At 32.1% G+C, this 16,361-nt stretch overlaps 2 protein-coding genes and 2 long non-coding RNA genes across 6 annotated transcripts; 2 read left to right on the plus strand and 2 right to left on the minus strand.

The window, feature by feature from the left end:
* The first annotated feature begins 1,178 nt into the window (after positions 1-1,178).
* On the plus strand, positions 1,179-3,168 carry LOC112697641 (tRNA-specific adenosine deaminase TAD2). Of its 3 annotated transcripts, none has more exons than XM_025750932.3 (7): positions 1,179-1,818; positions 1,923-1,989; positions 2,091-2,250; positions 2,325-2,421; positions 2,514-2,614; positions 2,707-2,774; positions 2,859-3,168. In XM_025750932.3, the coding sequence occupies exons 1-6, from the start codon at positions 1,727-1,729 to the stop codon at positions 2,772-2,774; spliced, it is 585 nt and encodes a 194-aa protein (XP_025606717.1). In that variant the 5' UTR covers positions 1,179-1,726; the 3' UTR covers positions 2,859-3,168. The 3 variants fall into 3 exon arrangements, with proteins under 3 accessions (XP_025606717.1, XP_072056025.1, XP_025606726.1); XM_072199924.1 differs by having other exon boundaries at positions 1,197-1,818; positions 2,863-3,168; XM_025750941.3 differs by having other exon boundaries at positions 1,197-1,818; positions 2,899-3,168.
* A 155-nt stretch (positions 3,169-3,323) lies between these two features.
* Positions 3,324-8,409, minus strand: LOC112697674 (pathogenesis-related homeodomain protein). The gene is made up of 12 exons (XM_025750961.3): positions 8,036-8,409; positions 7,691-7,772; positions 6,622-7,175; positions 6,231-6,396; positions 5,952-6,075; positions 5,742-5,854; positions 5,272-5,610; positions 4,698-4,931; positions 4,505-4,594; positions 4,183-4,233; positions 3,861-4,061; positions 3,324-3,761 (listed from the first exon to the last, which is right to left on the minus strand). Exons 3-12 carry the CDS (start codon positions 7,152-7,154, stop codon positions 3,495-3,497), a joined length of 2,118 nt encoding a protein of 705 aa, XP_025606746.1. The 5' UTR covers positions 7,155-7,175; positions 7,691-7,772; positions 8,036-8,409; the 3' UTR covers positions 3,324-3,494.
* Positions 8,410-11,408: 2,999 nt separating this feature from the next.
* LOC112777133 (uncharacterized) lies at positions 11,409-12,717 on the minus strand. The gene is made up of 2 exons (XR_003190327.2): positions 12,358-12,717; positions 11,409-11,635 (listed from the first exon to the last, which is right to left on the minus strand). It is a non-coding gene; the product is annotated as an uncharacterized lncRNA (long non-coding RNA).
* A 2,316-nt stretch (positions 12,718-15,033) lies between these two features.
* LOC140183977 (uncharacterized) lies at positions 15,034-15,716 on the plus strand. Its single transcript, XR_011880576.1, has 2 exons — positions 15,034-15,417; positions 15,498-15,716. It is a non-coding gene; the product is annotated as an uncharacterized lncRNA (long non-coding RNA).
* Positions 15,717-16,361: the final 645 nt, after the last annotated feature.

Here is a 16,361-nt window from a genome sequence, read left to right on the forward strand (position 1 = left end):
TTAATTGGAGACAATACCGATGGCGAATCAGTAATTAGAATACCTGACAACTTGCTGCTTAATGTTGAGTCTGCTTGTCTGCATGATTTGGTGTTGTTCGTTTATCCTGACATCTTACTCTATTCTTCTAGCGTGGATTATTTTAAGGGTAGGAGTATATTAGCACCAACACTTGATGTCGTAACTGAAGTAAACAATCATGTGATGTCTTTGATCCCTGGCAACAAGAGGGTATACGTGAGCTCTGATACCCTAATTAGTGAAGATGGTCACCTGGAATCTGAATTATATACAATGAGCACCGAGTCATTGAATGCTAAATTGTTCAGGGATTCCCCAACACCGGTTAGTTCTTAAAATCAGTGTTCCTGTCATGCTTCTTCGCAATGTTGACCAATCAAAAGGACTATGCAATGGTACGCGCATGCAGGTTAAACGTCTTGGTGACCATATCATTGAATGCGTCTGTATTTATTCCCAGGATGAACATGTCACCCAATAATGGTACATTACCAATAAGGTTTACTCGACGCCAATTTCCGGTTGCTCTGTGCTTTGCGATGACCATAAACAAGTCTCAAGGTCAAACGTTGTCAACAGTTGGCGTCTATCTTCCGAGGCCTGTTTTTACTCATGGTCAGCTTTATGTTGCGCTTTCTCGGGTCAGCATGCATTCTGGACTAAAGATTTTATCTGTTGACTCTAACGGCAAAGTTTCAGATCATACTATTAATGTAGTCTACAGAAAAATTTTTACCGGGATACTACCTAACATTTTCCCTTGATCAGTTTACCTCTCATGTGCTCCTTCAGTAATCTTTTCGGTACGCAGTCTTCTAGCTCTTAAAGTATAAATGAAGGACATTTTTCTGTTAGTTAACTATATATAAATATTATTTTTTATATAATACATCTCTATACAAACAATTATTTTTAAAGGAAAATTCTAGAGGGCTAACAATTTTGTTTATTTTTTTCCAGCATGTAATCTGTAGATAACGATGAGTCATTCGATAAAATCTCGCACTAATTTACCGACATTAAATCATCATTGATAATTACTTGATGCTGCCAATCATAAACACGACTGGCCGCAAGCATTGTTTATTTTTAAATAATTTTATTCGTTTTCCTATTGAATAATATTTATTTACAATTATTATTTTAATACCCGTGCTGGCACAGGAGATAAAACTAGTTTGAAATTAAAACGGGGTGAAGTGTTTTTTTTTTCCTTTGGTCCCGAGTCGGGTCAACACCACCCGGACCAAGGCAACCCGAAAAACATAACCAATACTTTCCCCCTGTAACGCCCTTTTTTTTGTCATTGTCCGGTGCCCAAAAGACCCAGACCAAACACTCCCATAACCCAACCCGACCCGGAATTGGAGATACTTCTTCCCCAACACTGCCTGCTGCAACTGCGTTCCATTCCATGGCTAAAAACACCCAAAATTCGACACTTCAATGTTGCCTCCCCATGCAAAGAAGTTGCTGTTCCCGCACCTCACCGTGTAACGCCCTTTTGAAACTTGAAACCCGTCGCTGCACTGTGGAAGTTGAAGGCTTGATCGAGAGAGAGAAACTGAAGGAGGATTAAAATGGGTTTGACCCATTCTTTGTTTATTGGGCCGTGGGCCAGTTGACCCAAAAAGTGTTCTCTTTACAAACTCCACCGACAGAACCCCCTGGTGTTGGTCGTAGCAGCCACCGCCACCAGCAGAAGATGAATGATTCGTGTTCGGAGACCGTTAGATTGATGAAGCTTGCAATAGATCAGGCAAACTTAGCTATGGATGCCCTTGAAGTACCCGTTGGGTAAGTCATCTACTTCCATTTCCATAAAATTTGAATTTTGAAATTACGATACCAAATACTGAACCTGTGAACAACTTGCAATTGAATACATTATGTCGTGGCAGCTGTGTGATTGTTCATGACGGGAAGGTTATATCCTCCGGCAGGAACCGAACCACTGAGACTAGAAATGTAATTTCATCCATTACATTACCTCTTTTCTTTTCTCATCTAGTTTTTGTTGTTTGGAACTGTGGATTATTTGTTAATGATCTTTTTCTTTTTTTTCACAGGCTACTAGACATGCAGAAATGGAAGCAGTGGACGTGCTTTTAGAGCAGTGGCAGAAAAATGGATTATCAATGTCTGAGGTTGCTGAAAAGTTCTCAAACTGCACCCTTTATGTTACCTGTGAACCATGCATAATGTGTGCTTCTGCTTTGTCCATTTTAGGTAGGTAGGTAGGTAGGTATGTTCCCTTAACTGTTTCCTCACCCATTTGTATGAACTTGGTGAGTTGTATTCAGGTATAAAGGAAGTGTTTTATGGGTGCTCAAATGATAAATTTGGAGGTTGTGGATCAATATTGTCATTGCATCAAAATAGCACTGACTCACCCAACAAGTATGCTTTCCCAAAATCAATTCTTTTCATTTTTGTTGTGTTGAACTGCAACTCATCATTTATATTAGATTCCCCTTTTTTCTGATCAATAGTGAAGTTCCACTGGGAAAAGGGTTTAAATGTACTGGAGGTATAATGGCATCAGAAGCGGTGCTTCTCCTGCGAACATTCTATGAACAGGGAAATCCAAATGGTTGGTTTTTTCTAAGTTTGACTATGTATTTCGAACGCTTTTTTTTGTCAGTTATTTTATATTTTTATAACTTTTCTTAATGTTATTCTCAGCTCCGAAGCCCCATAGGCCTGTAGCAGTAGCTTCTGACAAGAATGAACTTGAACTTGTACATCAATAGGTTGGTTTTCATTATTATTTTTTTTTTCATGTCACTAATATTGTGCTTTATACTAGTTTCTTCTATTGTTTTATTTCTGTCCAGTTAGTTGCTGATATGGTTGAAGCTGTCTTTCAATGTCCAGCACAAGAAGAATGCTTAAGGCTGACCAATTAGAAGAATGTGAGGGATTTGGAATATAATGCTGTTCATCCATTCAATTCAATGAGAAAGGCTTTGTTTTAGTTTGTCATTGATGTATGATTATAGAATACTTGATTTTGAAAAAAAAAAGGAAAGATTTCATCTGATTTTATCTTGATAAATGACCCTTATCACTGCTATATATTGAAATGAATGATGTAATTACAGATTTTCTGGGTACCAAAGTGGCTAAGTTATTGTTGATCACAAAGTTTTCTTACCTTTTGGAGTTTTGATTCTCTTAACATATTGATGCAAGAATGAATAAAAATTACTACATAAAACAATTAGTTTGTGATGAAATTTAATTGTACAAGTTTAAGATGAAGGTAGCCGATATGGAGAACCACACTTATAGAAATACAATTATGCCGCATTTATAAATAATTTGATTATTATTAAACTTCAAAACAATTGCTTCCTCTAAACATAAAAGGTGAGGCATGAAAATTGGATTAACAATGAACATGTAGTACAATTTCTTACCCTGCTGTGTTGATGTAAACAAAAAAATTAAAAGAGAAACCAAAAAAAGTACTATGCAACCTTTTCCCTTAACACAGCAGTGGGCACATACATAATTGATGGTTCATTAGAATGGGATGCATTAGAAGCATTTGCCCTGTAATTTAGAATTGCAGTTAATTTTTGCCTCAAATTATCCAATTTAGCCTTCACTTTGCTCAGTTTTTCAAATTCCAACTCTGCTGTATGTGAGTGCCCTTCAAATGCAGAGTTCAACCTCTTCTTTTTATTTTTCAACAGTTTCATCAAGCATACATCATCACTGAGCTCCTCCAACTCCTGAAGAAAAAAAGTAAAATGCTATTTGCCTTGATATCGTTTAAATAGCAGTGTTTACTGTCAAACACAATACATAAAAAATTGAAGACAGAAATGCACCTTATCGCCCTTTTCTCGCTGGGTTGGAGATACTTCTGATCGTCTTTTCTTTCTACCACTGACAGCCTTACCATTCTTCAGAGAATGATTAATAATATTTTCTGATGCTTTTGGTTTCGAAACCTCAGCTCTCTCCGAGTCTTGTAACCTGTTATCCTTTGAACCAGAAGTCTGAGGCAGATCAGCTCCCTCAGTGTGTTGCTGAACAAAAGCCACTCATATTAGAGTTTGTTGCAAAAGCTTGATCAATGCAGCGGTACAAGAAATTGCCTAGAAAAATGCAGAGAAATTGGAAAAAGGCTAGCAAAATAAAGCAGTTTACCTTTCTGCTTTTGAGTGCTGAGTAACGTGCATTTTTGAACCATTTGCTAACCTGTATTTGCTGAAACAAATCAGTATCTGAAAGCTTGAACCGATAAATAGCAACATTTGTTTTTCTTGTGGAAGATTCAAACTATGGTTTGAGAAAAAGGATTGTTTCTTGTAGCTTTTGTACAAACTGTGGATGAGGTTTCAAAAGTTAAACCAAACATGCTAAAAGAGCAGCTACACATGAAAGAAGATTAAATGCAACTATAGAGAGAAAGTTAAGCTGTTCAGATGCAGATAAAAATAAGATACTCTTTAATACAGTAAGTCATAACCTTCTCAATATCAAGTCCCAACTCTTTCGAGAGAGCCAACTTCGTGGATCTTGGAGGAAGTTCATTCTCTGCAAAGACTTGGCGAAGCTTCTGGTTCATTTCATAAGAAATGAAAGCAACATAAATCAGTGCATAAGCAACTCGATATATATATAGTGAACATAAAGAAAATTACAAGGGTTACCAATAGTACCTCAACTGCTTCACGAGGAATCCGAAAACAAGACCTCTTGATTTGTTTGCTCGGAGAACCTTCTCGTTCCATGTTGATGTTCTCACTATTGTGAATTCTATTCTGGCATTCATGCAAAGTCATGAGAGTATCAACAGCATCAGACTCCTTGTCTCGTCGCTTTCTTTTAGTAGGACCCCAGTCTTCATCTTCGCTCACTTGTTCACATGCAGCAGCATCCTTCCCAAACATTTCCTGAAATATTGTACTCAAATGTAACTTTGCATAATTTAAGTCATCCTTCAAATAAGGATAGCAATAAAATAAAATAAAAGCTCTAATTCTTAGTAATATTCCAATCACAAAATTTGTCCAAATAAAACAAACATTATTTGCCACCAGTTCGTAAATTGGCATAATTTTGTAATGTGAATCAGCAACCCTACATGCCAATAAAAAGAGGAACACATTTAAAACATTAAATTCTAAACTACATTAAAGCCAGTAATCTGTAACTTCCGTGCTAGCACAAAGGTTGTAACTTTAAACATTCAGGACTACAATTTTACTTTCATTAATGAAAAATTTTCCTTACATCATAAAGTTGCTTGTAATCAACTGTTTTTCGCTGCCTGGGGCCACAGACATTTTCCTCAGATTCATTAGAATCTATGCATCCATCAAGAGATGAATATTCATGGTTGAAACCTTCATCTACTAGAGAACATTCACCATCCGAAGAACATAAACTGGTAGAACTGCTTAAATTATTAGATGCATCATCATTGCTTCCTTCTGTGTTGATGTTATGGCAGACCTCTCTCCTCTCCGGATCATAATCATCGTCTTCAGAATCATCTGATGGCCATTCTTCCTCAGGGTTCAGTAATGCAGTATCACCATCAGGTTTAGCAGCCTCTTCTTTGAATACATCCTAAGTTTATTAAATAAAAGCATTGTTAGTTGAACCAGTAGATTATACAGAATTCAATCCTCTAAGTAGAGTGAGCACTTTTGAAAATAAACTGCAAGTGATAACATATTGATGAGAAAGTCAAGACAAACCTGCCAAGTACTGTGTAAGGAGAAGTGAGTTCCAAGATGAGCATTCATTGCCCCCAGTATTTCCATCTTACATCCACAAAACTTGCAAAGCCAGCCATGTTCTCCAGGAGGAACTATAATATATAATTAAACTATTAATTATCCAAGGAAGTCAGCACACTGGAGGCTACAACATACAAAACAATTTCATAAACATAGGTGCAAACTCACTATTTTCAGTGTCTAAGGCAGGATCAAGACATTTTTTGTGAAAAGTGCGATTGCATGTACCATCACATCGTATAATATCCTTATCTCGAAGAGCTTCTCTCAAGTTGCACTTCTGACAGTATTTCTAGATGTAGATAAAATATGTTAATGACTACATGGATTTAAAATTGCAAAACTTCCACACAAATATAGGGTGATAAACATGCTCATGAGTCTAGGAATGAACGCAAAATGCTTGAACATTACAAATTGAATCTTTTACAGTTTTTGTTTGCTCACATGTTCATGGCAGTTAGATCCATCTGGAACAATGACAGAATCTTTGCTGCTATTCAACGAACTAAGAGAATCCAATTGGTGAATAGCATCACGAATACTAAGTTTACATTTTAAAATCTGCTTTCGAGCTCTTTGTAGCTCCTTTTCTGGCCTAATCTTTTCTCGACTGCAATTGGCATTTCCATAAAATTTACATCAGGGTAAGGTAGCTAATAGTTAATTTATCACCATGCCTTACTGCAAAAGGGTAACAGCTACTTATAACCAATAATTAAAATCAATGAACAAAAGGGTAACAACTACTTACATAACCAAGAAAAGGGTAAGTATAAATATTTTCTTACCAAAAAAAAAAAAAGAAAAAGAAAGGACTATAAAAGGTTTATAGTACCTCTGGCCTTTCCAACCTTCTCCAGAGTAAGCATCAATAAGGTTCTGCTCTAGCTTCATTTTGATTAATAGATATCTTGTTCTGCTCTTGAGGCGAGAAGCATCATCGATATCTGCATTATTCCTCTGCCTTTTCTTTTTTCTCTTTCTCTTTCTGTTTTGAAGCTTTACCTTGCCATCAACATCTTTACCCTCTTTTTTAGACCTAAAAGAAACCTTTTCACCCTTTAGCTTTGAGGACAACTTCTTTGAAGATTTATCATCAGTTTCATGCAAACTAAACCTAATAATCAATTTCTTTTTTGAAGGCTCCTTGTTAGGCCCTTTGATGGAAGGGTCAGTAGCTCTCTTCCTTGACATGTTAGATGCATTTCTTTGCGTGTGAGATTTTGGTTTCAGCTTATGCTTCTTCCCTTGGCACTTTGTGCTTTTTGATTTGACTCTCAAGGATGAATTTAGCTTTGACTCAGTTTTTGCCTTTGGATGAATGGACTTTTGCAACCCTCTATTATTTGACTTCTTGCCATCCCTCATCTTAATGTATTGCTACCAATCCTGAAAGGTGAAAATTGGGAAGAATTACATCAAAATTACTTGTAGTTGATAATCTAGATCAAATCATTCAGCACAAATTTTGTACGAAGAAGGGCATTGATTAACAGAAACTGCACTCGGAAAAGCAGAGCCATTGGAAAAACATAATCACACAACACAAGAACCCTTATTGCACAGGGACAAAAACAATGCATATGAGATCGAATCAGCATTGAACAGTGAATAGTTAACCAAAAAGCCAGACGAAAAATGGTTCCAAAGATTTCAGCAAAAGATGAATCTGGAGCTGGTGGAACATTACAAGACCAAGTAGAATACTGAATCAAGAATTGATGAATTCAGTAAAGAAGGGAAGTTGAATTTGTATGATGCTTAAGACCCTGATCAATTTAAAGAGTAAAGACTATATTATAAGACACTGCAAAATAAGCAAATCATTAGTCTCGTCAATCTCTTCTTCGAACCATGATTCAATCTTCGAAAGAGCCATTTTTGTGATCAGAAAAGGAACATACCAAATACCCCAAAGTGATCACTGCGACAAATAGCTGAAAAAGGCCTTGACTTGAATCCAGATGTTAAGACCCAAATAAGTTCCTATTGCAAAGAAAAGAAACCCACATGAGTTTTGAGGCAAATTAACGAAAACCAACATGTAATGGAAGATTAATATGGTGAAAGATTAGAACTTTATATAGCTCTTAAGCTGTCACACACGCAACACAACATGGGCACGAATGAATTAAGGAATGTGCTAAAACTGCATCATCAAGTGAAAGTTTTGTGATTGATTTGAATTTGAAATTGGGACTCAGAATCCCAATGTTGATGTGTGGACCAGTCGCCGGAATAGGCTTTACCTGTTGTTGTTGTTGTTGTCGACGTTGCTATGCTATGCTATGAAGTCGTCGTCTTTGTTTTTTCTCTTTTGGTTTTGGTCTTTTTAACTGAGTAGTTTGTGTTTTGTGGCACAACAAAGAAAAGAAAAGAAAAAACAGTTTTGCTCTTTGGGGAAATCAGATTCCTTGCTGAAAGTCTAGGTATATATGAATATGAATGAATGTGGTGATTTGTATCTTGAATGTGTGTGTTGGACTTTTGATGTGTCTCTCAAACTTGCATTGCAATTTAGGAAGCAGAAACATAGATGCATTGCAGCATTCTTCTTTGAAGAAGATATATCTGGTTAGTTATTTTGAGAAAGGGAGAGTTTTTTTTTAAAATAAAAAAAAAATTGGTCATCTTGTGATCTTCGAATAGATATCCCCAAAATTGAAAGTTTTTTTAAAGTATATTTTTGTACTTGAGATTTGATAAAAGATTCAAAAATACTCTTAGGTTTTATTTTATTTCAGTTTTGTCTCAAAAGTTTTCAATTTGCATCAAATATATCCTGAGGACAAATTTTTTAAAAAATTTAAGACCAATTTAACAACAATTTCATAAGAACAACTCTTCAACACAAACAAATCAAACATAATTTTCATACATTATTGTTAGATTGGTCTTAAATTTTTTGAAAATTTAGCCGTCGAGGATATGTTCGATGCAAATCGAAAACTTTTGAGACAAAATTAAAACAAAATAAAACTTAAAAGTATTTTTAAAACTTTTACCAAACTTTAGAGACAAAAAATATATTTTACCTTTGATTTTATGTTTGTTAAATCCAAATAAAAGTATTTGTAATTTTGCATTAGGTTCTTCTTATTGTGTGAGCTTAGGTTAATTCAATGATTAATTCACTTGTTCGTTTAATTTTATATATTTCATTCTATTTTATTACAAAAATTTGATTATTTTGAGTGTTTCTCAATTTTTTTGACCCAAAAAATCGATAAAAATTTAGATACAGTTAATTTTAGATTGTTAGATAAAAATTTAATTAGATTAATCAATTTATTTAATTACTCTCAACTAATTATACTTAAGTTTTCACCAAAAAAATTCTAGTTTTGTCATATTCAACTCAAATTAATATCAAATTTTAGGGAAAAAACATAATTTTCATTTAAGATGAATATTTATATCATTATTTTAAAATTTGGACCAATTAGATCTCAAGTTAAATATGCTTTTTGTAGTTTAAATACTCTTCTCTTGGTGATTAGTTTATTAAATACACTTCAATTACAAATTTTACGGGTTATTAAATAACGAAAACAAAAAAACCCTTATGGATTAAATTATCAATTCATTATTATATACAAATTTTGTTTGACATAAAACAAGTAATCCTGATATATACATGTATGTGTTAAGTGTGATGAATTTAGATCTTTTAAAGAGAAAAATTTTAAAATAAATAACAGGCAGCGAATTAGTCACTATTATAAATCTTGTTATATGCACGTTATAAAAGTTAGTTATTAAATTAGTTATTATGTATTTATATATAATATATATAGTAGTTAATTTATTTTTAATATATACTTTATATAAATAAATAATTTTTAGTTTACATATAACATGATTGAATTATTATGAAATTGTATATTTTTAGTAAAATTCCCGCACAAATTGATAATTAATATATACATCTCACTCTACAAGTATTATCACTTCTGAAGATTCAAACATGTAACAACCAAGTATCTAAACGAAGAAAGGAAATATGTTTGGCAATGGCAATTAAACACAAAATACAATTGAAAAATAATACTAATAAAATTGTGGTCAATAAATAGGAGAGACCAATAAAAAATGAGATTAAGTATTGAACACCATCTAATATTTTTTTTCATTAGAGATCTACTCCCGTCAAAATTAAATAATTAATCATACCAAAAGTTATTTTAATGCGAATAAATGAACTATAAATGTTGTTTGTTCAAATTTAATTTGGGATTTTACTAAGATTTGAATACATCCCTTAGACAGTGTTTTTGAGTTCACAATCATCATTCCTTAGGTAAAACAGAGACAAAAAGATCGAAACTAAGAGACAGAGATTGAAATAAATTTTTTTATTCTGTTCGATATAAAATGGGAGATAAAAATTGAAATAAGAATGAAATTCTAATTTAATTTGTACAAAAGGTAAAATTAAAATTAATTAATTGAAATAAAAATATTTTAGGTATAAAAAATTATTAAAATTTTAGTCTCTATATCTAAAAATTTTAGTCTTTTATGTCTCTACCTTTTAGAAGTACTGAAATATTGAAATTTTGGAGATAGAAACAGAAATTTAAGTAGCAGTTTCTAAATCAACAAACATGATATTGAGTCTCAATTTTCTAATCTCTTTTTCAGTACCTCCAAACAAATACTACTTTAGAGACGAACAGTACTTGATAAGTCTGAAAAATCTCAACAAGTCTTCAAATAATCTTTTTAATCATAATTACTTTACAGAAAAAAAAAAAAACTATTTTTCTAAGAAATGTTGTTGTTTTCATTTTTCCGCAATAACAGCATGCACGAAAACTAACTCCGTTATTGACGGAAACTAGGTGATCATGTTTTGGATATAACTTAACTCATGCCATCCAATTGCATGGAAGAATGGATCCTTTATTTATTTTTTAATTGATTTTGTAAGTGTGATTTCACATCATAAAAATTTAAGTTGGACTAAAAAATATGTGAAATTTTTGTTTGTTACATGTGAGATCACATTAATTGAAAAAGAAAATTAAAAATTTATTTTTCTCTAAAATGGTGATATGAAAATAGTTAAAATAATTTTTACATAAAAATAATTATTAAAATATAAATACATATTATATTAAATATTTTGGTGAAATATAAAAAATTATCTATCATTTTTAACTATTAGTTCACATGAAAATTATTATAAGTATTTTTGTATTTAACTAATTTGAGTTGGTCAAACGATTAATTTATTCATAATTTATTGGACCTTAGATGAAACTTAAATAAAGAAATTATTATTGTTATTATTAGCACGATTGTACATTTTTTTATATTCTGTTTTATTTCATGTATCTAATAAATTAAATTAAATGATAATCAATATGAGATTGATCAATAATCTTGAGTCTAAATTATTAAAAAAAATTAAAAATAATATTTACATATAAAAAAATCAACCATAAAATTAATTATTATATATTTGTATATAAAATATATACGTTGTTTAATTTTTTTAAATATATAATTCGTATTTGAATATATATTATATACTAAAAATGATTTAGTGAGTAATTTTTAATGTAAAAATAAGTAAAACATCAAATTAAAAAAGAAATCAAGAAATCGAACAAAGTATTCCAGGTATAGATCAGATTCTTTATTTTTTTTAAAGACAAACTGTCTTAATTATAAAACATATAATTAACATTTATTATTTTATATTCTAATCTAAATATTTCCATACAGGAAATATGACAATTTCTTTCTGCCTTCACTAACCTTCATATTTTAAAACAAAAAGAAACACTAACAAAAAAAAACCACCATCTCCAATTCATCAACGATCATGAGCCAATCCGATCCTGTTAACAAAGAGGAAAGACGTTGCATATAGTTATCAACCAGAAAATATAATAAAATTCAATGTATTATAATAAGAAGAAGAAATTGTTGCAATGTGTTAGGACAAAATTTATGTGCAGTTGTCTTCGTTATGAATTATCAAATAATATGATAAGTTTGAATAAAAGTGAAAATTCAAGTGCAATAAACTTCATATAAAATTTATAGTTGAGAGCCGTTAAATAATTTGACTGATTTGATTAAATTTTCATCAAACGATTTTCAATTATCAACTTAACATGAAATTATCTGCAATTAAATTTTTACTTTCAGTAGATTATTATTTAATAATTTTTAATTATCAATTTTACGTAAAGAATATACTCTTTATTTACAATTAGCCTGAATTTCGCAATATAAGGTGGAACTCAATAAACTTTACCTCAAATTGATAGTTAAAAATTATTAAATAATTTAAAAACGACTTTCATTTATTCAAATCATCAACTTCACATAAAATTAATAAAATTGATGACACCTAAATTTTTAATATATATATATATATATATAATTTATTATTTTTTAATTATTAACTCCACATAAATCATGTATTCCTTATTCACAATTAGCCTTAATTTCACAATATATATATATATATATATATATATATATATATATATATATATATATATAAAAGAATTTTTGCGTCGCATGAAATAAAAAGAAAGCACGGAGATCTGACCGGTGAATGAAGGATGGATCAGTGGGTGGTGGCGGCGGCACCGCCATGTTCCTTGGCGTGCTTCTCGTGCTCGAGGTGGCGGAGTTCAAAGGGGAGTTCGACAAAGTAGGACAAAATCATGCCACCGAAGCAAACGTCGTAGAGAGGCACCGGCGAACTTGTTTCTATGTATTTTTCGTAGTACCTTTCCAAAGCTCTCTCTATCAACCCTTTTCCGTTCTTTAACGGCCCCGTTCTCGTCATTCTCACACCCTTCTTCTTCGATTCTTCGATCTATGCAAATACACATACATGCATCAAATCAAAAACTCAATCAAGCCTTCTATTCAATTCTCATCCCGAATAACCTGCGTCACCCCACATTTTTTTATGATTATCTATTTATATATAGAATTTAATTTTGATACTAAATAATAGATATGTACATCTAATTATATATTTATACATTAATAAAAATATCTATTTTTTATATTAATTAATTAATTATGTAAATATATTTTTTTAACAAAATATATAATTAAATAATTATGTAATATATTATTCGTGTATTAAAATTAAATTATATATATATATATATATATATATATATATATATATATTACAACGCTCTTAGTCAATGTTGCAACGCGTTCAGCATCCATTGTAATAGTTCTTGGCTGAAGGCGTTGCAACGGAGACAAATAATGTTGCAACGTTAGCTAAAAACTGTTGCAACGAATAGGGATGGCAAAAATCCCCAGCGGGGCGGGTATCCGCGGGGATTTACCCGTCACGGGGCGGATATGGGGACGATTTTGTACCCGCGGGGATGGGGGACGGGGCCCCGTATATTAAACGGGGCGGGGGCGGGGATAGAGGTCCCCGCCCCGTGGAGACCCGTTTAAACCCCGTTTATGTAAAAAGACTAGAATACCCCATTTGTGTGTATTGTGATTTTGTTAAGTATAATTTATATGATTATAATTAAGCATTTGTTATCATCTTCATTATCTTTGTTTGCTTTTTCTGTTATAATTATTATGATTTGGTTAAGCATTTGTTATAATTATTTTGAAATTTTTATTATTTTACTTTGATTTTGAATTTTTGGTTAAGTATTTGAGTGCTATACATGTAATTCATAATATTAAAGTAGATATTGATGTAAGTAAAATACTAAATTATATACAATACACTATTTTTTTAATTTTTTTCTAATTTTTTTTCAATTTTTATTATTTTTTATAAAAATCCGCGGATATCCACGGAGACCCGGATCCCCGGCGGATACGGGGCCCCCGTTACCCGTCGCGGGGACGGGGCGGGGATGGGGACGGATAATGGAGGCGGGGGCGGGGGGCAGGGGGCATGTCCCCGCCCCCATGGGGACCCGTTGCCATCCCTAGCAACGAATGCTATATGCGTTACAACGAATGTTGGACGAATTGCAATGTTGCTCCTCGCTGGGACGCGCCGTTCCCACATGGTGCTCAGACTTAGAGGATGATCCCCTTATCCTGGGTCAAGCACCAGGTGTTGTCCCGCTATTATTTATATATTAAAATTCGTCAATATATATATATCATTTTTAAACTATACGCTGTGTTTTTTGATTAATTAATTCAACTAATGTGTATGTATATTATTATATGCGTATATTTAATTATTTACAAGAAAATTAATGCTTTTTTATTCTTCTATGAATAATGGACATATATTCACATATTGAAATAAAATCCACATTTTTGTTTTATCTAGTGATATGGAGGTCATGTGAATTAATTAACATAAACCGTATTCTATCTAATACGAGAGATATAGCTACATATATACATCAGAATATAATACATAATATTTTTTTACGGTATGCTGCATCACAAAATAAAATTTAAATATTTAATATTTATTTAAATAAATTAATAAATTATTTATTAAACAAAATTAATAAGTTAGCTTATATATATATATTGGATTTATCTACAGTATATATTAATCAATCTGGATTAATTTAGATTTGGTTTGATAAAATTTTTATTAATTTTCAAAAATAATTTATAAAAATTAATTTTAAAACATATTTTTTAAAACAAAAAAGAGTTCAACATTCATGTAAAGCAAAAATAAAGAAAAGACAAAAATCATAAAAGACAAAATAATTTATATATTATTTTCGGCATAACTATCAACAACATGAGTTATTTACCACACTATTCAATAACACATGAAAATGATTGATCCACACAATTTACGACTCCTGTTGTCTTGTTCTGAAATATGATATCATTCCGTTGTAACCAAATAATGTATATAATTGAGAAGAACCCAACTTGCTAATACTAGCACAACTCTTTTTTCACCAGCATGGATCTCCAACTCTTAAAGTATTCTTTTAAAGTACCGGGAACAGTTCACGTCTGTCCAAACGCCAAGATCTATGCACACCACACCTGCCAAGAGTACTCACAAGTAACAAATAAGATAGTTTTTTAAAACTTATAGTATTTATATTTGGTAAATTAAATTAGGGATAAGTATTGATTTGGTCTCTAACGTTTAGGGTCGGAATCAAATTCATCTCCAACGTTATTTTTTATTTAAAATAGTCTCCAATGTTTTATTTGGTATTAAAATCGTCCTTTTGGAAGATTATTTTACCCTTGGGTATATCACAAGACAGAGAGAAAAGCAAGGCTCTTCTTCCTTCTTCACTTCTTCTCACTCACATTCAGAGAAGAGAGAAGCAGAAACTCAGAGCAGAGACTCAGAGAGAGAAGGAGAGAAGAAAGTCTCGCCGTCGCCTTCGTGGTCATTGACGCCCTCCCCCTCGACTTCGCCTCGCCGCGCCTCGCCTTCCCCTTCGCCCTTGCTTCACTGTGCCTCGCCCTGGCCTCGCCACACTTGACCCTCGTCCTTGCCTCTTGTTCCTTGTCGTCGTTGGGGAGGTGGTGGTGGTGGTGATCATGTTCATCGCATTTCTAGCATCACCGCCGCGCCTCCCTCCCCCTTCCATCCCTACTCTTTGCTATCCAAATTCACTGCCACCACCACCACCACGCAGCTCCACCGTCACTGCCATCACAGGTAAATTAAGATTCAAGTTCCTAATTCTTACTCTTATTCATCACAATCACTAATTTTTAAATTCATCACAAATCCTACAGTGGTTTCCGTCGAGGCTAAAGGAGGTCATCGCCGAGCTGCTCTCCTCCCTACGTCGCTGCTGCTACTGCAACCACCTTCTTTAATCTTTGTTCTTGTTTTTGTTATGTTCTTGTTTCTGGATTGCTGTTGTTTTTTTATTTTTTGTTTTTTATTTTTTTAAATCTTAATCTGTTGTTATTGTTGTTGTTGTTGGATTTAAAGAATAATTTTTGTTCTTATTTTTATTTTGTTGTTGTTTCTGGATTGCTTTTAGATGCTGTTGTTTTTTTATTCTTTTTGTTTTTGTTTTTAAATCTGAATCTGTTGTCGTTGTTGTTGGATTTGAGAATTTGATGTCGTTCATCACAATCTATAGTTTTGTTAATTATATTTAAGGATTTGTAATTTTAAATTTTGTTAATGAAAGAAGAAGGATTTGTAGTTTGAATTTTGTTAAAAGAAGAAGAAGTGAAATGGTAGAAAAGGGGTATTTTTATCATTTAGAAAAATAATTTATTAACAAGGACGATTTGAATACCATATTAAAACGTTTGGGATGATTTTAAATCCAAAATAACAGTGGAGACGAATTTGATTCCGACCCTAATAGAAATCAAAACAATACTTACCCCTTAATGACTTTTAATAAACATAAATAACAACAAATATATTTGTTAAAATAACTTTTAAAATTTTAAAATATTATAATATATATTAATTAATGTAAGAATTAAATTTGGATATTAATTAATATACGATATTATATTAGATAATTTTTATAAGTATATGTCATTATTGAAAAGCTCCACTTTAAGGTTTAGTTTAGTAAAATTTTTATTTTTTAAAAGTAGCTTGCAAAAGTTACCTTTTAAAATATGATTTTT

This window comes from Arachis hypogaea, chromosome 1 (genome assembly GCF_003086295.3).
Source record: "Arachis hypogaea cultivar Tifrunner chromosome 1, arahy.Tifrunner.gnm2.J5K5, whole genome shotgun sequence".
Classification (NCBI taxonomy): Eukaryota; Viridiplantae; Streptophyta; class Magnoliopsida; order Fabales; family Fabaceae; genus Arachis; species Arachis hypogaea.